The sequence below is a fragment of the Blennius ocellaris genome, assembly GCF_963422515.1.
Source record: "Blennius ocellaris genome assembly, chromosome: 21".
NCBI lineage: Eukaryota > Metazoa > Chordata > Actinopteri > Blenniiformes > Blenniidae > Blennius > Blennius ocellaris.
Window position 1 is genome coordinate 10,218,291 of NC_137670.1, and position 23,671 is coordinate 10,241,961.

The 23,671-nt window shown below is 44.9% G+C and overlaps 4 protein-coding genes across 5 annotated transcripts; all 4 read left to right on the top strand.

The window, feature by feature from the left end:
* Positions 1 to 7: 7 nt before the first annotated feature.
* Positions 8 to 4,570, top strand: xrcc6 (X-ray repair complementing defective repair in Chinese hamster cells 6). Its single transcript, XM_080517612.1, has 13 exons — positions 8 to 49; positions 390 to 467; positions 881 to 993; positions 1,191 to 1,332; positions 1,439 to 1,690; positions 1,839 to 2,025; positions 2,187 to 2,373; positions 2,448 to 2,616; positions 2,712 to 2,873; positions 3,150 to 3,279; positions 3,540 to 3,640; positions 3,724 to 3,840; positions 4,037 to 4,570. Exons 2-13 carry the CDS (start codon positions 395 to 397, stop codon positions 4,234 to 4,236), a joined length of 1,833 nt encoding a protein of 610 aa, XP_080373738.1. The 5' UTR covers positions 8 to 49; positions 390 to 394; the 3' UTR covers positions 4,237 to 4,570.
* Positions 4,571 to 4,833: 263 nt separating this feature from the next.
* On the top strand, positions 4,834 to 8,332 carry LOC308145570 (uncharacterized protein; the record flags this gene model as incomplete). Its single annotated transcript, XM_080517035.1, has 8 exons — positions 4,834 to 4,956; positions 5,093 to 5,200; positions 5,806 to 5,883; positions 6,564 to 6,614; positions 6,733 to 6,783; positions 6,878 to 6,928; positions 7,067 to 7,117; positions 7,626 to 8,332. Exons 2-8 carry the CDS (start codon positions 5,155 to 5,157, stop codon positions 8,330 to 8,332), a joined length of 1,035 nt encoding a protein of 344 aa, XP_080373161.1. The 5' UTR covers positions 4,834 to 4,956; positions 5,093 to 5,154.
* A 2,783-nt stretch (positions 8,333 to 11,115) lies between these two features.
* On the top strand, positions 11,116 to 15,059 carry josd1 (Josephin domain containing 1; the record flags this gene model as incomplete). Of its 2 annotated transcripts, XM_080517452.1 has the most annotated exons (5): positions 11,116 to 11,244; positions 11,308 to 11,486; positions 12,495 to 12,623; positions 13,607 to 13,801; positions 14,954 to 15,059. In XM_080517452.1, the coding sequence occupies 5 exons, from the start codon at positions 11,116 to 11,118 to the stop codon at positions 15,051 to 15,053; spliced, it is 732 nt and encodes a 243-aa protein (XP_080373578.1). In that variant the 3' UTR covers positions 15,054 to 15,059. The 2 variants fall into 2 exon arrangements, with proteins under 2 accessions (XP_080373578.1, XP_080373577.1); XM_080517451.1 differs by having other exon boundaries at positions 11,116 to 11,486.
* Positions 15,060 to 18,784: 3,725 nt separating this feature from the next.
* Positions 18,785 to 21,959, top strand: cbx7b (chromobox homolog 7b). The gene is made up of 6 exons (XM_080517862.1): positions 18,785 to 18,948; positions 20,310 to 20,353; positions 20,652 to 20,717; positions 21,006 to 21,069; positions 21,209 to 21,524; positions 21,742 to 21,959. Exons 1-6 carry the CDS (start codon positions 18,880 to 18,882, stop codon positions 21,933 to 21,935), a joined length of 753 nt encoding a protein of 250 aa, XP_080373988.1. The 5' UTR covers positions 18,785 to 18,879; the 3' UTR covers positions 21,936 to 21,959.
* The last annotated feature ends 1,712 nt before the right edge of the window (positions 21,960 to 23,671 follow it).

A 23,671-nucleotide genomic window follows, 5' to 3' on the forward strand; every position in this document is an offset into this window, starting at 1 on the left:
ATTGAAACTAGACCGAACTTGTGCAACAGCAGTAGGAAATCAGAGCACGGTAAGACACTGAACTGTACCCTCACTGCACAACTAACCAAAAATCTGTTCAATTTGGGCTTTTAAGCTCAGTTTGTATCGCCAGCAGGAAGATAAACGCAATTAACGCGAGCATTAGTGATGAAACGATCGGAGGCTACAAGCTAAGCTATTGGGATGTGGCTCAAGTTGAAACATGTAGTTAATGATTAATATACGTAGTACCAGCATTTACAGTGTCTTTGTCATTTCGCAGATTTGAGGCCATAGTTGCACTTGAACGTAGTTTGTGTACGTTTTGAACGTGGCTGTGTTGATGCGGAACGTTGCTCAGTGTCCAATGTTTCTTCTTCGACCTGCAGGTCAGATGGCAGACTGGAACGCCTACTACAGGAACGAGGATGAGGAGGAAGAGCAAGAGGAAGGGGAGCAGTCTGGAGGTGAGAAATCATCCACACGTCCACCTCTCATACGTGCTTTGTCCTATTGGGGCATGAATCCTGATTTGAGCATCCATCCATCTTCTCTGGAACTTCATCCTGTTCAGGATCCCTGCTCACTACATCCTGGACAGGCCTCTAGTCCATCACTGAGCAAACACAGACAGTCAGACATGCACTCACGAGCTCATCCAGACTGGAGAGACACTGAGGAAGCTTTGTTTCAGACACGTACCTGGAATCGCTATCAATCACAAAAGTCAACTAAAAGTGAATCAAACGCTCAACACATGGGATTTCTGTTCACGTATAAACACAATTCAGTAGTACAGAGCAAGAAAGCTGAAGACGACGCTGTCAAATGTCTAATGTCTCAATTCATCAAAATTGAATAAACTTTCTTTCTCCGGCAGGAGATTACAAAATCACAGGTAGAGACAGCCTGGTGTTTTTGGTCGACGCCTCCAGAGAAATGTTCATAAAAGGTGAAGACGGCGCGCCATCGAACTTCGACATGACCATGCAGGTAAGTCTGACATCTGTTACCCTCGCTGTTTGTTTTTGCCGCAATTATTTGCAATGTCTTTTTGTTGGCAATGACAATAGCAGGAAATGTTGGGGGTTTGAAATAATTCATTGCTGATAAAGCTGAACTGTGTTTTTATCCTCGGATGTTTACACCTTCACTTACAAAAAAAACAGATCGTTGTTCTGTTCTTCTAGGTTGTGCGCAGCGTGTACACCAGTAAGATCATCAGCAGTCACAGGGACCTGGTGGCGCTGGTTTTTTACGGCACGGAGCAGAACAAAAACCCAAACAACACCTTCAAACACGTCTACGTGTATCACGACCTTGATGAGCCTGGTTAGATGCTGCATGGCAGACCATGCTTAAAAAAAAAAAAAAAAAAAAAAAACTACAAGGCTTACCTCACACAACTAATCTGACGAGAACATTGTTACCGCCGCAGGTGCAAAGCGAGTGCAGGACGCGGACGCTCTACGGGGGGAAAAAGGTCACAAGCTGGCAGCAGAGAAGATGGGCAGTGGGGCGACGTCTCTCGGTGACGCCCTGTGGTGTTGCGCCAACCTTTACAGTGACCTCAAGCTTCGCCTTTCGCACAAGCGGCTCATGATTTTCACCTGCAGGGACGATCCACATGGGGGCGACAGTGCGAAGGACCGGCAGGCTCGCACCAAAGCCAGTGATCTCAAGGAGACAGGTGTGTCTGGGGGGGGGGGCTTGTGTTTCACACGTTTTGGCCATGAGCTTGCAAATATGTTACATTAACAGAAGAACATTAATATTTCATGATTGCTTTAAACAAATACCTGCATGTGGACTCATTTGATCTGTGACCCTTTCCTTAGGTGTGGTGATTGATTTGATGCACTTGATGAAACCGGGAGGCTTCGACGTGTCGCTTTTTTATCGCGACATTGTAAGTCCGCTGGAGGACGAGAGTGAGCTGGGACTGCAGCTGGATCCTTGCAACAAACTGGATGACCTGCAGAAACGTGTTATGGCCAAGGAGCAGAAGAAGAGAGCCATGGCCAGGTAGAGAGTGACGCTGGAGGCGGTTTCATTATAAAGGACTTCTACTTGCATATTTTGTTCTTACTTTATTTTGGCAGTCTCTAATTGGAAGTGTATTTGTTTACATTTTAATATCCGAAAGCCGTGATCCAAATAGAAATTGGTACTCTTCGTCTCTTTAGGGTGAACCTGTGCCTTGGCGAGGGCTTAAATGTCGCCGTGGGTATTTATGCAACAGCCGTAACGGCCCGGAAACCAGGTCCCATCAAACTTTACAGGGAAACCAACGGGCCTGTCCGCAGCAAAACCCGCACGTTCCACACTCAGACCGGCAGTCTGCTGCTGCCCAGCGAGATTAAGAAAGCCCAGGTATACACTGACCCAATGTGCAGTTGTTGTTGTTTTTGCCTTTCTTGCTGTTTCTAATACTCGACGGGTTGTAGGTGTACGGTAAAAGGCAGATCGTGATGGAGAGGGACGAGGTTGACTCCATCAAGAAGTTCGATGACCCTGGACTTGTCCTGATCGGATTCAAGCCGATGGAGAAGCTCAAGCTGCACCATCACATCCGGCCCTCCGTCTTCCTCTATCCTGAGGAGGGGGAGGTGAAAGGTCTGTCAATCCGGTTGATGTTTCTTATGAGCCGCGGTGGAATAAAAATGAAATCCGACCATGGAGTAAATCACACTTGTCGTTTCACACGTCAGGTAGCGCGTGTCTGTTTTCTGCCTTGCTGAAGAAGTGTAGCGAGAAGAACGTGTTTGCTCTGTGCCGCTGCATCGCCCGCAGAAACTACCCACCTCGATTTGTTGCCTTGGTGCCTCAGAGTGAGGAGCTTGACGAGGGGAACGTGCAAACAAGGCCACCAGGTAAGAAAGCACTGGGCTCACTGGTGGTTTCACCGGTGCTCTAAAAATTTACAGTTAGATGAATGAAATTTGTGTCGTGATCAGGCTGCACTTCTTCATATTTAAAGTTACAAATTAAATCTGAAGCGTTGTCTATATTACGGTCGAGTGTGAACTGACTCATAATTCAATACCGTGGTTTCATCTCAGCTGGTTTGTGATCCGTTGCATCAGTAGAAAGGTTGGGGTTTTTTTTGTGTGTGTGTGTGTGATTGTGTCCTACCTTGATTCCATCAGGTTTCAACGTCATCTACTTGCCGTTTGCGGACGACCTGCGGCCTCTGGATCCTCCGAGTGGCCCAGCCGCTTCACAAACACAGGTGGACAAGATGAAGGAGATCGTCTCCAAACTCCGCTTCAAATACAGGTATGATCGGTGGCGTCGTTGGAAAAGTTGTGCTAAAGTCTGTTGGGCTCACAATATCACACACAAATTTCACTCAATTGTCGTGAGTACATGTTGTGGATATTTTGCCCTTTTTCTGGCTTTTCCACTTTTGAAATGTCTTTTAGGAGAGGTAGTGAGGTCCCAAGTATTTTTCTCAGCCCAGGTCTCAGTGTTGTGTTTGACACCCCCGTTTTACACTAAAGACATTTGGTTTGTTTCTCTCTGTATTGAAAATCCAGGAGCGAGGCCTTTGAGAACCCAGTCATCCAGAAGCATTACAGGAACTTGGAGGCGCTGGCTCTGGATATGGTGGATCCAGAAGACATCGAAGACCTTATAAGTAAGACGTCGGTCTCAAAAAAAAGATCTTAGGTCCTTCTTTAACTGGCAAAACTTATTTTTCGACTTCTGTGTCCGTCTCAGTGCCAAAGGTGGACCAGATGGACGCCAGGCTGGGTTATTTAGGCGACGAGTTTAAGGAGCTCGTCTACCCCGCCAACTACAACCCGGAGAGTAAACCAGCTCCGAAACGCAAAACAGGTCAGAGTTCAACCACCCAGTGAGCCTCTATTTGTTGTACTATAAGTTTTGGCCTGTGCAGCCCTGTTTAATCCTAATGTTAATCACATTGTTAGTAGGTCACTGGGTCGTGCAGGATTATATATTAATTTTTTTTTGTACCATTATGCATAAAACGCCTAATTATCCTTTTGAACCCTGTGACTGAATTTTGCAGCTGACTCTGGAGGTGGAGCCGAGAAGAAGCCCAAAGTGGAGGTCACAGAGGACGATCTGAAGGCCCACGTGAAGAACGGCACCCTGGGAAAGCTGACCGTCCCCGTGCTGAAGGAGGCCTGCAAGCAGTTTGGGATTCGAACCACCGGGACCAAAAAGCAGGACTTGATTGATGCTCTGATTGCTCAACTGGGCTCATGAGGAATCAAGATCAAACTCTCCGGCCGGGTCGCTTCGCCTTGTTTCATTGGACTTGAGGTGCAGGGAAACGAGATATTATCGGAGCGTTCCTTTGTTTACAACTCACTTTGTGGCCTGTGAACTTATAGATTGGAATCAAACTGTGTCAGTCTAGAAACATCTTGACCTGATAAGATTCACTGTAAATCAATGCTGATATCAGATTGTGTGTCGATCACAGTTCACATAATGTTTGTTAAAAAAAAATAATAAAAAAAAGAATCTGCTTAAGATATATCAGGCCCCTTAATGCTTCACATTGCATAATGATGACTTTGTTGTAAAGTTACTTCAACGAGCTGGAACATTTGTTGATAATGTTTTCATTAATAAAACGTGTTTTTTGCACCTACTCTCTTCTGTTTTCATGAGTTCACATGTCTGAAGCAGGATTTCTAGTTTTTCTTGTTGCAGCGAAAGAATAAAAAGAAGGTGTGTCCTTCCAGAGTCAGAGCTCAGCATTATCTGCATACTTGGACTTTCTCACTTCATTGTTTTTTCCACGCGGCGTAATAAAACAGGCAGAGTTTCTGCGGAGGGCAGGCCGGCACAAGTGAATGCTGCTCGGCAGCAGGAAGAAAGAAATCGCCTCCGACTCCGAGCACATGTGAGTCACATCAGGTTTTCACTGAGCGGAGGTACATGGCATTCTTGGAGAAGATTTATTCGACTACACATCAGGTAAAAGCTCTGCGGGAACATCTTGCACTATCGTTGGTCGTCCTTGTGGGATTTCATTGGACCGTGTTGGTTATAGACTGTACCGCTGTAGTTTAATAAAATACTTTTCATTTGTTTATTTTTGGCCTTTTTTTAGTAAAACTTGACAGCAGAGGTGTTTTCTCTGCTCACTACCTCACCGGAGCTTCTGCAAACTGCATGAAAATGGAGTGTCAGTGTGACCAAAACGGCTCTCAGGATGCAGGTGAGGAAAAATAAGGACATCTTTAAAAACAAATGCTACTGATGACTGTGGTATGTCATGACTTATGCAGCACCCATACTCTAAACACAACAGGAAGTCTGCCGTTTTGTGTGACACACAATCCCAGGGAGTAACTCAAGAAGCCTGAAATTGGGTCAGAATATACAGCAGGCCTTTCTGATGAAAACGTATCAAAATGTAGCTATAATCTCAAACGGTGTAGCCACAATGAATATACTATGGTTCGCCATGAAACAGGAAGTGATGTGTAACTCTACCCTATTTACTAGTTATCCATGCAAATGGAATGAACAAATTTTGTCATTTGCTTTAAATTTGGTTTCGTAGTAGCAAGGATAGACGCATGGATGTTCGGAGAATCAAAAGATCCTGAGGCTGGTATCAAATTACGAGCGTCTGCTGCTGTCAGTTAACACTGTTAAAAGGCTGGATGCTGGCCTGTCAGATCAAAGTTGCCCTAAAGGATGACGGGGCTTCTTCTGCATCATTTTAAGTATTCGATCCGAGTTTTTTTTAAAACTCGTGACTTGATAACCTGCAAACACTGCGTTCCTGATGTCACGTCTCTGTGCTGTGATGTTTAGGCTGGTGGACGAGCGGCAGCGGCATGCAGACGGGAACATTTGCTGTGGTGGCCTATTTCCTCTACACCTTCTCACAGAGTAAGTCACGGTCATATAAAACACTGTTTCTGGATGTTTCTGTTTTAGTTTAATTAATTGATTGATATGTATTGGACATCAATTGCTACAAAACAAAAAATGCATTATCCATAGACACACTGAGAGATTATATTCTGATTGTATACAGTATAATGTTTCTGTTCGGTGGTTTCAGGTCTTTGTCATCCCTGTTTTCTTAATGCATGGTAACTAAATTGTTATTTGAAGTCCTTATGTTCTAATGACTTATTGTCTTGAATGTTGGGTGATAATCTATTGAATATGAATCTTTATTGCTTAAAATAGCCAAATTCTTCTAAGTAATTCCTTTTTCAATGATTTCGTTTTTGTTAAATGCTTAAACATTGTTCGAAATTGATATTTGTGCTTGTCTTCTCAAATAGTTGGCTACATATAAATTACAGAAAGCACCTGTGCCAATAATGGCGTCCAAACCTGTCCCTTTATAAAAACATTCTGTATCATTTATTCTGAATTCTATTTACTCTAAAAAAAATAAAAAATAATGAATCTGTTCGATTTTAGTTCCAAATCTCAAAATGAAGGGCAAATTGAATTGCTTTGTACTTTTACATCACAATGAAACTGTGATATTAATAAAAGAAAAATGCTATACATTTCTAAAAAGAGAAACTGTAGTAATCGTGGTTTTCCCGCAGCTCTCCCAGCTTTGATCCGATGGCCGATTCGCCTCTTCTGCTCTTTAACCGGTGAGTCCATTCAGATTCTTTCATCCAGGGAAACATTGTGCTGCTATTTCAAACTTCGATTGTAAATGATTGTAACATTGATTAAACGTGTAATGTTTGGGATTTTTTTTGTCTTCAGGTCTGACGGCTCTTTGGGGCTGGGTGTCCCGCGTTGTGGGAACCCTCCGTGGTATGACATGTTTACTTTGTTTCTGACAGAATTTCCTCCCAGTGTCATTCTTGAACACAAAGTGAGAGATTTCTCTTGCATGTTGTTGTCTCAGGGATCCAGAAAATCTGGGACTGGCTGGCACGGGTCTGGAGATTCTTCGTCGGTGAGTGTTTCTCTACTGGTCCGTCTGGTATGACGTTCACATCATAAAGTGGACAGGCTTCAGTGTCAGCGAGTCAAGTCAGCAAAAGTCTTTGTCAAAAACTCAAAGTGTACTAATACTGATGTGTTTCTCTATCAGCGTTTGCTTCCAGGTTCAAGTGGCTGAGTGCGGCCATCAAAGCCATCACTGGTTAGTGTTGTTTGTTTTTCTCCCTAGCTCTTCAGGGGTTGTTTCTGTTTGGTTCTTAGTCTCCAGTCCAATAAGAGAACACAGTCATCAGAATTTATTCTATGTAGGGTCTTTTGGATGAGAACTTGGATACCTAAACTGTGGATTAAGAATATCTGAGTATTGTTTTTTTTTTTTTATTATTAACATCTTACTATTGTACCCTGTTAATGAAACAGCTGACAGTAGGAACCTAAACGAACAACTCTGAAACTGGAATCAAATCAAACTGTTTATCTCATTTTTTATTTTTTTTTAAATAAACTCCATTGTAAAAATTGGTGCTATGGGCTGCTTTGCTGAAGAAAATAGGGCAAATACTGTGTTTATGCTGGCATAAAAAAATATGACAAAATCACCAGTTAACCTCAAATACATGTTTTTGGTCTGTGAGAGGGAAAACAAAGAACCCGGAGTATCTGTGTGATTCCCACCCGATACTCCTAAAAGCAATGTATCGTGTCTACAGGGTCGTCTGGAGATGATCCGTCCAGCGCACAGACTGATCCGAGCAGCAGCGTCAGGCTGATTCTCCTGGGACACACCGGCGGAGGACGGACTTCTCTAGTCGATACTCTGTTGGGCAACATCGAGACAAGGGCAGGCCACAGTCAAACCGAGAGCACCGTGCACAGGATAGTGGTGGATGGTGTAGATCTCACGGTGATTGATACCCCAGATCTTTTGGGGACGTCTCTGGGGAAGAAAACGAGAGCCAGGGAGGCTCTGAGGAGTCTCCAGCTCTCCAGTCCAGGCCCGCATGCTCTTCTGCTGGTGACGCAGGCTCCAGGCTCCGGCATGACTGCAGACCAGGATGTCGGCCAGTTGATCCAAGCTGCCCGGCAGCTGTATGGAGAGGCGGTTGTGGACTACATCATCCCAGTGCTCACTCATGCAGACCGTCTGGGTCAAACGCACTCTGCGGATGAGCTTCGAGATGCATGGAGTCTTAACAAAGCGGCTTCCTCGTGCGGCCAGACACCCGAGGTGGTGGCCAACGAGCCAAACAGCCCCCCGGGGGTTCAGAGTGTGACTCGCAGGGTCCTGCTGGGGCGTGTGAGGGAGCTCCGGGGCCAGAGGGGGCATTTCATCCACGAGCTGCAGAGGAGAGAAGATCGCATCAGGAAGGAGCTGCTGGCCGACATGGCCCCTGAGCTGGCCAAAAAACTGCGATAGGCATGAATATGTGACACAGTTACTCAGTAAACCCAGTGATGTGAGTGTGTGCGTGTGTGTGTGAGAAAGAAAAGTCATTAATTTATGTTACACACACACAATTCTGACTTTTAAGGAAAAGGCTGATCCTTCTGCTGGCGTATTTTTGTCACAGCACTGGTTCACCGCTGTCCACATGAATTTACCGCCACTCTTGGCTTTCAGCATGCCACGGATGCTTTTGGTTAAATATCATGGTCGCACGTGCATAACGCCCCCTTTATGATGAGTTGTACTTCTTCTGTGCGGCTTGTGTGGCTCATGTTTTCATACTCTGCTCCGGTGCTTTGCCTCCATGATTTATAAGATGCATCAAACTTTAAAGATGATCAAGCAAAATTCAGCTCAGCTCTGCAGGTCAGTGGGATGTTAGTGTTCTTTAAAAGTCTATGAAACTCCTTTCAAAGAGTTTAACAATAATATTTGCTCATCATAATTTGATGGCTAGTTTTATTAACTGTATAAATGTAGCTGTATGCTAAAGATTGCTGTAATATGTTGCATGCTTATATCATGTAAACAGGTGTATATTGCTTCAGGAATACTCAGAGGATCATTCAACATGATGTGCATGTAATTTGACACTGACATCGTTATCTGACTTTAGATGTTTAATCCTTCAGAGGGAAATGGCAGATTCAGTTATATCCATTCATGTTTGTTTCCTCTAAAATTAATGTTTTAATTAATTAAATTGAGGATTAAATGTGATATTTTGCCACACTGCTTTGGCAACATATCAACAGTAAGAGAAGATATCCTTGATACTCAACGTTTACAGAAAGACATCATAAAATGTTACTGTATTCTAAATATGCCTTTATTTAGTCGTTTAGTTATGCAACAAAGTATCTCATCAACTCTCGAAACACATTATCTTAAAACAATTACATCTTTCATCCTTTTTGTCAATATCACTACAAAGTGCCTTTGCAATTTCCTAATGAGAAAACTACATTCTCTTATTTAATTCCATATCTATTGTAGTACATACACCTTTAGCGATTAGAAATGCACATTGATATAGCTGCTGCACTTCTTAAAATATAACAAGGAATATACAAAAAAGACAGCTAAATATTTCTACTCTGTCACAGATTTATTATGGAAGAATATATATAATGTGCTTGTAGCACTTTTAATGAAAATAGAAAGATATATGTAATTTATATTTTCCTACATTCTATAATGTTAGATGTCAGAAAAATAAGAGATACATTTCCCAAAGAAATGTTGAAGACAATAAAAACATACAAAAAGTTTGGTTATATTTCACGTACAAAAAACACAATGATATAAAAGTGTTTTTTATTTTATTTTATTTTTTTATTTAAGGGTCAGCTTAAAGTCAGAGATAAAAGTGGCATTAGAAATATGATTTGGGGGGGGAATACAAAATTAGAGTTTACAGAACGGAGTGGAGAGGCGCGTGCTGGGGAGACGCGTCTCGTGGGAGCGTGCGCGCCACCGTGCACTGACGCAGGCGATGACAGCAATATGGAGCCAGCGCGACGCCACTGCGCATGTCCGTTTCTGCACGGACAGAGAAAGAGGCGAGAGGGAGTCACAACAAGGGAAAAAATAAAAAATAAAGTGGCCAAGACAAAGGAGTGGACAGCGCTTGTGTGTGCGGCGGGGGGGGGACCGGGCAGGCTGCGGGGGTCCGGCGACGAGGAACCAGCTGGTAAGTTGTGGGGGGGAAAAGAAAAAGAAAAAAAAACAAGTTGTGGAGACGCAGAGGAGGCGCTGTGCGGGTGTTTGCTGGAGACTCGGGAGTCACGTAGAGGAGCCACAGGACAAACATATCTGCTCCTAACATGGACACATTGTGTTTTCAGTGTGTGTGGCTGTGTGTCTATGTGTGAGCTGCCCAAACTGAGTGTGTGTGTGTGTGTGAGAGAGAGAGAGTGTGAGTGTGTGTTGTGATATTTGTGCTAGCTTGCTTGGACAGCTTGCTTCCTCTCCAGACCAAGCTGCTGGAGATGTTTACCTTCCTCACATTTTTCTGGGGAGGGCTGCTGCTGCTGCTGCTGTTCTCAAACTGCCGGGTTGGAGTTTTAAAGCTTTGTCTTGCTGAGCTGGTTCATGTGTCAAGGCAGTTTTTCGTGGCTTCTGTTTCAGGTAGTGGACATCAACAGCAGATCACGAGAATGCAATGTTTCTCTTTGTATTCCAGGTGCTGATCTTTCCTCCCCTCTGGTTACTCGGCTCCCCGTGGAAGTGAAGCTACGTGGTCAGCAGTCCGGTGATGGAGAAGCTGGAGGCTCGGTGACCGGCTCTAATGAGCTGTCAACAAACTCATGCAGGCCATGGAGGAAGTGGAAACAGACAAACGACAGTAATGGCAGTTTGACTGACAACGGCTGGAGGAGGGATCTTCCATTTGAGTGTCCTTGTTGAAGATTCTTCTTTTTTTTTTTTTTTGGGTTCATCTCTCGTGGTGACCTTTCTCCAGGACCGTCCTTCAGAGACCAAGAGAGAGAGAGAGAGAGAGAGCGAGAGAGCAGGTGTTGCTGTGCTGAACAGCCACGAGTCTCGTTTAGCTCACAACCCCCACCGCGCACACACGCACACAAACACACACAAGCTCCTCTCTTCCAAGCGGCTGAGAGGTTGCCGTGGCAACGGTTGTCATGATGCCGATGTAGCGACCCGTGAGTAGTCGGTGTGGAGGTAGTGGCGGAGCCGGTGGAGGTCGTGGCTGCGGCTGTGGTGACGGTGCTGGTGGGGGTGAGCATCCGGGGATGGGGAGCGCTCCGTATCCAGCCGGCGAGTGGAAGGGGAAGGGGCGAGGCGGCCTGCAGGAGCTGGGCTGCATGCCCTGGAAGGTCAGCAAGCAGAAAGGTGGTGGAGGAGGAGGAGGAGGAGGGGAGGTGCTGGTGGGAGCGGAGGAGAGGAGGTGCAGGGATCCCAGGGACGCGCCGCAGCAGCAGCAGGATCTCTCCTCCTCCTCCTCCTCCCTCACCCCTCCGGCGCCTCCCCAACCTCCTGTGACACTTCCAGCCATTTATCACGAGAAGCAGCGGAGGGAGCTGTGCGCCCTGCACGCGCTCAACAACGTCTTCCAGGATGGGACGGCCTTCAGCCGGGACACCCTGCAGGAGATATACCAGAGGTGAGGAGACGATCGTCAGAGGTGATCAGCACGTCCTGTTCACTCCAAGTGACGACCTCCGCGGAAACATTCCATATCCCAAGACTTCATTTCAGAGAGTTGCGCCACATCCTGTCACACGTGGCGAACTGGCGGTTTGCAGGCCGCATGCAGCCGTTCTACTTTTCCCTTTTGGCCTTTTTTGGAAAAGCTAACATGTAATCTGTTTTGGTTCTGAAAAATGAAAAAAGAAAGAGAAAGTTTTAACATCTACATCTAAAAAAGTTTTAACATCTACTTCATGGAGTAAACAAGTTTAGCCAGCGACTAACACTGAACTGTGATTTACTAAACAATGTGTTCGTCACAGTGCGATGCTGCACTCGTTGGCTCTTGTGTCTTCAATCTTGCGCAATATTTTATTATTCAACTATTTATTTTGTTTGGTTGCAGAATTTTTCAGTAAAATTAATTCGAAGTTTTGCTCATCACCTGCACCCAGTTTGAATATGACAAAAACGTAATTTCTACACGTGTACCATATAACCTTTAGAGTTTTAAAGAGTTTTTTTAAACTGCAAACGTGATAATTGTGGCTTCTGTTTAAAAAAAGAGAGAATTGTCCTATATAGATAAAATACTGTAATATCCTTTTCATTATATATAAGCAAAAATTATTAAGAAAAAAAAAACAAAAATGCTTCATATCTTGCCATTTATGTTTAATGATTTTGGACGTTTGAGTCAAATTATATGAAAAAAACAAGTTTTTCCAATATATTTGAGATGCACCAGCCGAAGCCAATTGGCTTGATTAGATTTATACGAGTCTGGATCATTAATTTATTTGTTTTTCGCTCCTGACATCTCTATGTTATAGAACAAACAGGTCCAAGAAGCAATCACTAATCAAATCTATTGAAAAGGGCGGTTATGTCTGCCAACGTTTCCACGTTTTTTTCCAGTAAATGTTCAAACGAAATGGAGGCGATGTGTTGACCGTCTCTCTCTCTCCTTCACTTGCCGCAGGCTTTCTCCCAGCACCATGGTGACCCCCCACAAGAAAAGCATGCTGGGAAATGGGAACTACGACGTAAACGTCATCATGGCAGCCTTGCAGACGCGAGGGTTCGAGGCAGTTTGGTGGGATAAAAGAAGGTGCGCAAACCGGCTATTATCAGGGTATTCGAAACAGCTCTTACACGTGCTGTACGGGATCCTCAGTCCTGGCTCACGCACGCCCTCGTCCGGGTCTCTAATGATCTCTGACTCGTCAGCAGTTCCGCGACCTGTTGACAAAGTCTCCGAGGCGGTTTTATCAGCATTCCCGCTTCCCTCATTATCGGACTTACTCCCGTGTTGACAGCATGAGCAGCCGAGCCGCTCGCTTTTATCAATGAAGACCGATTCCTGTTTTTTCTGTGTCGCACGCCACAGGAACAAAGGCGTAACTGCCCGCGGTCCAGTGACACACACGGCCACGCAAACTCTCTGGTGCCGGGAGATACCGCAAAAGTAAAGCTTAAAGTCTGCGAAGGGATGTTGTTTCTAGATTCCAATCGAAGGGATCAGACACAGAAGATACACTTTTATCTAAAACCACTCAAACCTCTCAGTGGAGACGCATCAAGCGTTCCAACATGAAAAAGATTGTCAAAAATAAAGGGGGGGATTAAGTCTTTTTGAGGTTTTGTTAATGAAGTATCGGGTGATTTTTTTTTTACTTTAGTAAGCACAAATGGAAACGTCCAGCTGACATTCTCCGTCAGAGAATCAATCACAGTCACTTTAGAGATTATTAGGAGAAAACACGGAGAAAAGTCCCCCTTTTCAAAGGAAGAACATGCAAACTCCACACAGACGGCCCTGAACCGGCCTTCAACTGGTGAATTTTTTTTTTGTCTTCTTTTTTTGTTTACCACTTTTGCACTGCGCTGGTGAATTGTGGCCGATTGTCGTCATTTGGGGTTTTCCAGAAGCCTGATGGTACAAGTACTCACTTCCCCAATCTGCAAGCGACTTCAGGAGTCCAGACTTCCAACGCAGCACTGAGGGAGAAACATGAAGTGCTCCTGTGTTTTGTACTTTTTTGTACTTTTTTACACAGCTTCACACTTCATCGCGCGCCTCTCTCCCTGCAGGGACGTCGGCAGCATCGAGCTGTCCAACGTGGAGGGCTTCATCCTGAACGTGCCGTCCAACCTGCGCTGGGGGCCCCTCCGCCTGCCGCTCAAGCGCCAGCACTGGATCGGCGTCAGAGAGGTGGGCGGGGTCTACTACAACCTGGACTCCAAGCTGCGGAACCCCCAGCCCATTGGCCACCCAGATGAGCTCAGGTGAGGTGAAACGCAGCCGCTCGCCCTGCACGTCACTCAGCCTTGATCCTGAAGTAATGTTAAGTTTCCATTTGGTAGAAAAGATAAATTAGGCGTCGCATAATCGCCATTTATCTCGACGAGCGGTTTCAAGCTGCATAATATGTGTTCAATTTGGTTTAATTACCTAACGTGTTCAAACACACACATTTTGCGTCTTTTTTTCTTTTGTTTTGGAAAAAGCAAACGACTGAATCACCCAAATGAATTGACCAAAATATTGCACACTGCGTAATGCACTCATCTTACTCATCTTTCCAACCTGTTGCTCGGGAGTCACATCTGGCTGGTTTGTTCCTCCATAGCGGCTCCTTAAACCTGCACATCAAAACAAATCTCATCTGCTAAAAGAAAGTGACATGACTCCAATGGCTAAAGTAGCTCGAAACTGAAAAAGGTGGAGAAAATTCAAACCTCTCAAATGGCTAAAAAGAGAGGATTCGCTACGGCCAGAAATGCTGAAACAAAAAAAACCTAAAACGACTAAAGTAGCTAAAAAGCTTAAAAGAATGTGAAGCAGAGAAATGGCCAAAATGGCTTAAACAGCTGAAATTCCTCAAAACTGTCAAAATAGGCAGACCGACACAAGCAAAGGCCGAAACAGACAAACACATATAAGATGGTTAATATAGCCAAAAGATTAAATCTGCTAAAATAACTAAAAAAATGTTCACAACTTAAAAAAAAAAATGCAGTAAAACATGTTTCAAACTTTCGCCATGAAACTTTCTAGCGCTTTCAGTCATGAAGGCTGCAGATATATCACATAGAATAACTAATTAAAGTCTGAGCAAACTGATTATTAAACCCTTGTTACTTGATCTCAATGAAAATGTTGACACCTGCACTGCTTTTTTTTTTTTTTTTTTTCCTAATTGTCATTACAGTATTGTCCATGAAATTTTGACCTTGTATAGCCAACAGCCGCTAGGGGGCGATCTCTTTTTATGGAACGGTTTTCGGCGTGTGTTGTCTTGTCAAAATTAGAAGGTTTAAAAACAGGAAAAAGCTGTGTGATAACTTTTCCAAAAAAAGCGCTGCGTGTCGTCGGACTCTTCTGCATTCCATTTCAAACCTGGATCGCCTCTGGTGGTGTTTTCCTCTGGTCTGCAGGAAGTTTCTCCGCCAGCAGCTGCGGGGAAAGAACTGTGAACTCCTGCTGGTGGTGTCAGAAGAGGTGGATGCCCACCAGACGTGGAGGTCTGACGGCTGAACCAGCCAATCGCAGCTACAACCGGGGCCAAACCAGACGTGCAGCAGCTCATCGTATCGGCGCACACCTGCAGATATCTAGCTTCATTTTTTATTTTTTTTTTGGCCCCTCTTATTTTTTGGGTTTTGTTTACACAGCCATTGTAGGACACCAATCTGATGCGACGCAATGAAGGAAGCAAACACTTTTTTTTTTTCCCTCCAGGGAGAATTAAACAACCACGGAGCTCTCTCGCAAGCACGGTTAAGAAAAACTGATCCTCTTCCTGCTTTTCTTTTGTGTTTTTATACATATTGATACATATTTTTCTGTGTCCGTTTTTTTTTTTTTTTTTTTTTTTTTTTCCCCCCAAGTTTCCAAAGTCGTGGGAGGTCGGGCTCGATGTCTTTTCCGTGCCTGCTTTTCCCCAAGGTGATCGTGCCCGCTTCCCGTCGTCGGTGTTCATGTCGTGAACGTCTCCCCGTCCATATCGTCCGTCCTTGGATTTCACCAAAGCGTGCCCTTCCTTCACCTCGACGTGACTCCCGCCTCACTCGTCCCCCCCCCCCCCCCTGTTTTCAATATCGCAGGTCAGCGATTTGTCACAGTTGCCAACTTTGTATTTCCGCTCCACGCAAAGCGACGGTTCGGCGACGACCCCGGGAGAGTCTGTGCAAAAGACCCACCGGTTTTATATGGCAACACAGCAATGCAACACACAGGCCCAGCACCCACTTCTCTCCCGTCCCTCGCGCCATTTATTCCAGTGATTCCTGCTGAAACGGTTAGTCCGGATCGAGGAAGTCGCCTTCAAGCGAAACTTGGGCGATAGTGAAGCCTGCGGTCGACATGAAAAGAGATCAGAGCTGCTTGTTTTCTCCAGAAATGGATGACGACAAATCATCGGCCACATTTAGGTGTTTAAGCCTCTGCGTGACCTGGTTGAGATGAAGACGATCGTCTTTCTCGCTTTGCTCTGGAGCTTTTGACGGTGCGACCGTGGAGCAAGTCGACAGTCTGGATTCAAGTTGAACTCAAGGAATCATGTCGCTGTCATCCACTCTGGTCGTTGTGTAGATTCTGCTGTTACGGTTTACAGTTAAAGCTTTAGGTTACCGCCGCTCTGAACGCCATCAAACTGAACAGGAGTTTGTTAGAAAGAGCCTCCAGTCTACTTTTCATGGATACTCTGTTGACTTTGTCAGCTGAATTACTGGAGTATCTGAAAATTTGAAGTAAAATGTGGCTCATAATTCACACTATTGATAAACTCAGAGGCCAGAAACCTTTTAGTTCATATGTTACAACTGTAGTAATAACCACCAAAACAACGAGCTGTAAAAGGCCATGATCATGCTTCCATATATAGAGTGAAGATTTATCATTTGATGAGGAAAAAAAACAAAACACAGAAAATCACTTTTCAGTGCAGACTTTCAATCCATTTTTTTTTTTTTCAGCCGTTGATAAATGGGTTTGCATGTTCTCCCTGAGCGTAGATTTGTGTTTTCCAGTTTCCTCCCACGGTCCAGACTCTGAATCGCCCCCCTGAGGGGTGAATGCGAGTGTGATTGTGTGATGTGCTGAAAAGCTCCAGAACAAACAAGGAAACACGTTGTTACATGAGGAATATGAAGAACTAGTTCCTCTTCTGATGGATTCATGATAATATCCATCCTTTTGTCCAAAGGTTTTCGGCAGCCCTCTCGTAGCACAGCAGCCCATCTTCCTCTTATATCTCTTTATTTTTTTTATTTTTTTTTGTGGTCAAACTCAGCTCTGAGAACATGTCGCATTCAGCAGTGGTCTCCGGTGTGTGGGAGGGGGAAAGTGGGTGGTTTAGAGAATGAGACGATGGAGGAGAGGCAGAGTGCAGAATACTTTACTGAAGAGGAATGTAGGTGAAGAAAAGTGGAAGTAAAAGCTAAAAACTAAAACATTGTGAAATGAGCCTTACGAGAGATTCCACTGTTGTAGCTTTCATGCGTTGCCTGACGACGACAATATTGGCCTTAACTTGTTTACATGAAACGTATATATATATATGGTGTGTGTGTGTCTGTGTGTGTGTGTGTGTGTGTGTGTGTGTGTGTGTGTGTGTGTGTGTGTGTGTGCGCGCATTATAGCTCTGAGTTGGAGGGGCTGTGTGCAGAAGAGGAATCCCTAAATATCAATTTGTCACTAATTTCAGAGGTAATTTTATAAGCATGGGTTCACTTTTGTCGCCAAGAACTTCATCTTTATTTGAGAGAGTCTCAACTTTGATAAGGGCAAATTCACGTTTCCAGTGGTGCGTGTATTTTTTTTTTTTTTTTTTTTAATATCTTCAACTCTGACCCAGTGTGAAGGCCTCCATTTGAAACTTCAGTTTGTTCCTCGGCTCTTTTTTCTTTTCTCCCCAGGACAATCCATTCAGCCATTCCAACATGAGGAATCCTGACTGTGGGGTTTTTTTTTTTTTGCATAAAATAAAATGTGTATGACAGCACTTTACAAATGATCTGGCTCGTGTGTTTATATTAAACTTTATTGTCATCACTAATATGATGTGCAGAAGCCATACTGAGGCGCTCTACTTTAAAACAGCTTGGACACATCTCTATCTATTCGTATGCTCAAATATGACGACTTCCTCAAATCTGTTCAGCAGCTGAGTGAAGAAAAAGCCTTCTTTTCATAAATTGCAGTCACAATGAACTTGATCTTTACACTGTGGGTTCAGACAAGTGAAGCATATTATATCTCTGTCTACACCTGATTTGGATCAATCATGTGGACCAGAGATCTCAGTTGGATAAGTTTAAACTAAACCAGACGGTGATTTCAAATGTTACACATAAATATTTTATTTCCATTGACACGATGGGACACAGTTTATTTGAAACCGAGTACAATCAATCACACCCCAAAGGCTTTCTGGCTGCATTCACCTTTAGGCTATGACTGAATTTACTGCTGAAATGTTCAAAAATGCTATTAACTTTGCTCGAGCACAATAATTACTAAAATATCCACGGGACAAACTCCACAAAATATGAGATCCTCTGAAAGAAAAAAAAAATGAAAAGATAGTTATAAACTGGAGCGTCTGATAGATTGTTCATATTTTGGGAATGCTAATGGCTTATAGGTACTGCAGTATTCGGAGTTGTGAAATACTGAAGGAAATACAGTAAATATGTTTTTGTTGTTGTGTTGATGAATTTAGAAATATTGGCTCACGTTGCTTAAATCATTCACGTTCTGAAGGGGGGGGGGGGGGGGGGGGGGGATCAGTGCCTTGTATTTCGAATTAATATTTTGGATTTCAATACGAGATATATTTGTAAATATAATAACCTGAACTGTTATATTGGATTTCACAGATTAATTTCGGTTAAATTGACTGGAATCAGTAAATGATCTAAATGTAAATACTGCTTTGATGAGCATTTTTACGAGGTGGCGCTGCTACTTTAAGTGAGGTAACGGAAGTGAGTACTACCACTTTTTTATTTTGCTATTTTTTCTTTTTTTTTCCATCCTTACTATTCACTGGATGGAGAGGAGGAGGAGGGTGACGACGATCGGGCAGGCAGCGGCGGCGCGCCTCGGGTGCGAGCGGGCGGGCGCGCGCGCGAGAAGCGGTGTGCAGATGTGGCGCAGATTTTGTAAAGTCACCGGACGCGCGGAAGCACGCAGCACCGGCAGGCGGCTCCGGTTCAATGGGCCCTTAAAGTACCGGCACGGGTCAGGGGGTCCGGCCGCGCGGGCCACGTTGTCTCGGTTCGGGGCGAGATAAAAAAAAAAAAAAAGAGAGAGAGAGACGCGACTTTGGACGGGTAGCGGCGGCGGCGCGCGCGCGGAGATGGAGCTGTCAGCGATCGGGGAGCAAGTGTTCGCGGTGGAGTCGATCGTCAAGAAAAGAGTTAGAAAGGTGAGCGAGAAACACGCGCCAGCAGCCGGAGCCGTGAGGACCGGGGGTTCAGGGGGGGCGGGTGCTAATTAAGGCTGAATAAGTATAATATGGTAGGTATATCTAATTGTAGGTACAAAAAAAAAAAAAGAGGGGGGGGGGGGTGGAGGCTGTCCCTTTAACGTGGCGCGAGGACCGAGGTCTCCTCCACTGCTTCCCTCTGTCAGGTGTTTTTGGATGGACACGTTATTCATTCATTCATTCATTCATTCATTCATTCACACACGGGCCTGTTTGATCGCTGATTGTCCCTGGTCCTAACTTACCTCAGTGTGTTGACATGTGCAGGCGCGAGGAACTGTTGTCCAACACGCCCCTCAAATTCTGATGGAGACCATTGTCTCAAGAGCTTTAAAAAGTAAAAGTGGTTTATGACATTTGTCCAAATACCTCGGATGGTTGGAAACAGGAGAATACCCAAGATATTTTTGACAAATTCCCTGGGTAGTCATTTGTTTATCTTCAGTGTTCACCTGTTTACGTTGGGCATTTGTCTAAATACATTGGCTATTTCGACTGTTTCCATCCATCCATCCATCATTCTTCACCTCTCTATCCAGCCGTTACCTGTGCCCACCTTGTCTCGTGGGGAGGTGGAGAACATCACAGCTGTGCTCCCAGCTTATGAAAAGGCTGGCTTGTTGGATTTATGTATCCACGGCAGCGGGTGCTGGTGATTATTCAGTGCATTCATCTTCCTCGCATGTGGGGAACCGGGGTGACTAAGACGAAGCCGGGAAGCCGGGCGACTTCACTCACTGAGAATAACTTCCAAGAGCTGGGAAGTTATTCCGGGCTGATGTCACCGAGGATGACTAACGCCGAGACGCTTGGCTTGGGCTGTGAGAAAGAAAGAAAAAAAACAACATACAGGGACTTTCGAGCTGTACAGGTCAGCCTCTTCCCAGGTCTGATGGAGGCCCTGCCTCAACGGGTGGAGCTTCTTTTTTTCTTTTTTTGTATTTAACAGCATAAGGTGGACCGACACAGGCGGTCTTAATGTTAAGGCTGACTGTTGTACATGTGTATTTATAAACGCTGTATAATCAGTCTAGATAGAAACGTGAAATCCATAATAAGCGTGTCGTTGAGGGGAGAACCCTGCGTTTTGTCTTCTCGGGTTTCAGCTCCATCCTTTCGTAACTCCATCCACAATCCTCCACAACTGCTTTTCGCGGTTTCACACGACGGCCAGGCCAGATTCCCGACACTCGCAGGACAATTTCACAGTAACTTGGGGGAAATCCCGCCAGGCTCGGGGAGAACATGCAAACGTGCCGCACAGAAAGTGTTCTGAAAGCCGGTTGACTGTGTGTCCACAGGGGAATGTGGAGTATCTGCTGAAGTGGAAAGGATGGCCTCCAAAGTGAGTATGTCAACCCACCTCTTAGTTTCTCTGTTTGTAAAGAAGACTGGACTTGCAGACGTCATCAAATAGAAATGTTGTAAAATACAAATAACACAGAATGGTCACGTGCTGAGTAAAAGAGGAAGAAGGAAACATCTTAATTGGCATTTGTATTTAAAATTTAATAGCAACCTTGACTATACAGGGACTGTAAAGCTTCAAATCAACAGACTGTTTGAATGAGTCGACTGAAATGAAGTCACGGTTTTTCACTGAAGCCCTTGACTTGGAATATTTGCGTTGATCTGCGATACAGGTACAGCACCTGGGAGCCGGAGGAACACATCCTGGACAAGCGCTTGGTTCAGGCCTATGAAGAAAAGTACGTCTGCGTCTTCCTGGCAAAGTGTGGCGACAGATCTGATAATTATGTAATGTTGCATGTGAGAGGTTTCATCACATTCCTGTACAGTATGAACTGCACCTGTCATTTGAAAGCTCCGACCAAACGTTTTTCGCTTAAATAACCAAGAAAATATGGTCTATATACAGCACATCAGCACAAATCCACCTCACGTGTGAAAGAGTGATTCTTCAAAAATGGATGGTTTTACATGTTTTCGAGGCATTTCTGCTCTCGGATCGTTAAAAGTGTGCTGGTCTGTTCCAGAGAAGAACGAGAGCGAGCTCTGGGTCACAGGAGAAAAGGCTCCAAGGCCAAACGACTGCTGCAGGTAAGAGAGCTTGAAATGACGTGTTTTATTATTATTATTATTATTATTATTATTAATTAACAAACCACAGTGTTTTTCCGATGGAGTCCCACTGTGGAGAAGGATCCTTATAAAACTGTTTCTCCACCTCTTGGTTCAGAATGCCGTCTACACGATGGACCTGCGCAGCGCTCACAGGGTTCCAGAGACGCCTGCGCCGCGCCTGCGTCTCTCCCTGACACGCTCTCTGCTGCCGGACGACGACGACCCGCCGTTCGCCGCCTGCGGGCAGAGTCCTCACAGGAAGGGCGAACCGAGGAGGTCGCAGATCGGGTGCCTTAGCTCGAGTCCTCCGAGTCCCACCGCAGACGATTGGGAAGGGCAAGGAGACGAGGAGGAGGACGAGGAGGAGGAGGAGGAGGAGGAAGAAGAAGAAGACGGGGTTCAGACGGAGACGATCGAAGGCACTTTAAATGGTAAGTGTGTCAGCCGGTCCGGCTGTAATCACCGCCGTGACCCAGATTCGCTCCACTCTTAGTGAAACCTTCCCCATCGTCTCTTTCACCGCCTCACACTGAGCTGATCGGAGCGTAAAACCAAGCCCGGCGCGCAGTGTGAGGCGGAGTCTCTTGTCCTGTTGCGGTTCACCGCCACACTCTGGTACCTGTTGTCACGCCGCGTGTCCTCAATCAGGCAACGAGAGGACCGAGGACTGGAGCCCTGCTGCTGGGCCGGAGGGGCCGGCCGCGTCCGAGGACACCTGGAGACCCCCCGTCGGCCCTGGCCAGGTGACGGTCACGGACGTCACCCTCAACCGTCTCACTGTGACTTTCAGAGAATCGCGAGTGGCCAAGGGCTTCTTCAGAGACTGGAGGCTGGAGGTCTGAGTGCGGCGGCGGTGGTGGACGATGGCGACGATTTGTTTACATGCACAGAGTCACGTGACCTTGGTGACACAGTTGGAACGTGCAGCTGCAGCAACCAAACAGAAACCAAGTGCAGCGAATTCGTTACAACTAAACTAAAACTCCCCTTGTTTGTATGTTCAACAGTCAGCAAGAGAAGCAAGCTCGTAATTTGACACCAGTCTCACCTTTTTTTGCTCACTGCTGTTGTGGCTTGTAAGTGGGTGTGACTGGTGTCACGTGGGGAGCATCTAATTCAGCATGTCAGCACTTTAAAAACAAGAAACACTGGCCAATCAGAAGACGGTTTGCTCCCAGGTGGGATTAAAGACACAGATACCAAACGAGTTAATCTCAAACAGAGTGCCAGTGTGAGATAGCGATTTATTTTTGAGACTGATTAAAGCTACTTCAATGATATAAAAGAGAAAACACGACAAACCCCTTGGAAAAGCACTGAAATGCAGATTATTTAAAATGTAGGTGAAACTCTGCGGCTGGTTTGTCAAGTCTTCCTTTAAAGCAAACTCAAACATGGATCATTATAAACGACGTGTGTTTATACCAACTCTTACAGGTTTAGTTTGTTGGGGTTCAGCAGCCTCTAGTGGTGAATCCTCGTACTACAACAACATCAGTCTCTTCCAATCCAGTCCTTTTTCAGTGGCTTCAGAAATGGCAGCGTCATGCCAATAGGCCTCCTCTCTAACGTGTTAAGTTTTTTTTTATATATATATATATATATATATAAACTACTGAAATCAAACTAAAATGATCAGTTATAGGCAATTTTGTACTTATGAATTAATAGATGCTGTGAGATCTTTGAGTGTATTTCCGTCTTTCGCATCCTCTAAACAGGCAGTCAGTAAAAGAAAACAGTTTCATGTTTGCATGTAACAGTGGCCTTGTTTTTTTTTTAAAGATTATTCCAAGTCACAGTTCCACCAAGAGAAACAAGCTGCAGTAATGTATAATGGGGGCTTCCTTTTCCCAAGAGGAAAAACCTTATTTTCTTCACGCGGTAGAAAAACAAGCCGATTTAACAGCTTAAAGTAGCACCGACATTATAATTAAAATGTTCAAAAACTTGTCAAAGATCAAGATTTTGGCTCCTTTAAACCTCATTGTGATTGTGTTAAAACACTCCGGGTGGGACAAGAAACAAGACAAGGAGTCCTCTGTGCATGTAAAGGCAGTCACGTACATATTGTACATACTCTAAACTACAGTGTGGCGTCGGTCCGATACTAACATGCAGTGCTTGTCCCTGTAATGTGGAGCCATATAGACAGTTACGACTGTACAACACGTGGCTCGGTCTACCTTATGTTCATCTCTGACCCTTTAGCCCGCCACTCAAGTGACAAATTGTACCAAACTCAGAAACTGGAGGAGACTTGATGACGGAATGTATCATGAAATTGCACTATTTGCTTTTTTTAATTTATTTTTTTTGCAAAACCTCCAGTATTAAGTAGCTTTCAGTCCCGTTATTCCCAGGGTGTGTATGTATGCCCGTCTCCGGTTCAGTGGTTGATGCGATGGGTCTCCCATCGGTCTACATATCATTTAAACCACGTCCAGGATGGAGTGTCGCGATGGAGCTGCAGGGAATGGAAGTGCCTCATGAAGTGTGGTTTTACAGTTGTTTGGGGGGGGGGGGATGATTGTCCCTCTGTGGTTCCTGGAGTGCTGCAGGAATGACACAATTTAAC

Excerpts from the sequence above, each read along its gene's own strand:
- cbx7b (XM_080517862.1), top strand. The coding sequence starts at position 18,880 with ATGGAGCTGTCAGCGATCGGGGAGCAAGTGTTCGCGGTGGAGTCGATC. Across the intron at positions 20,354-20,651 it reads TGGAAAGGATGGCCTCCAAA|GTACAGCACCTGGGAGCCGG; the intron begins GTGAGTATGTCA and ends TCTGCGATACAG. Across the intron at positions 21,070-21,208 it reads AGGCCAAACGACTGCTGCAG|AATGCCGTCTACACGATGGA; the intron begins GTAAGAGAGCTT and ends CTCTTGGTTCAG.
- xrcc6 (XM_080517612.1), top strand. The coding sequence starts at position 395 with ATGGCAGACTGGAACGCCTACTACAGGAACGAGGATGAGGAGGAAGAG. Across the intron at positions 994-1,190 it reads ACTTCGACATGACCATGCAG|GTTGTGCGCAGCGTGTACAC; the intron begins GTAAGTCTGACA and ends CTGTTCTTCTAG. Across the intron at positions 2,374-2,447 it reads GCGAGATTAAGAAAGCCCAG|GTGTACGGTAAAAGGCAGAT; the intron begins GTATACACTGAC and ends GACGGGTTGTAG.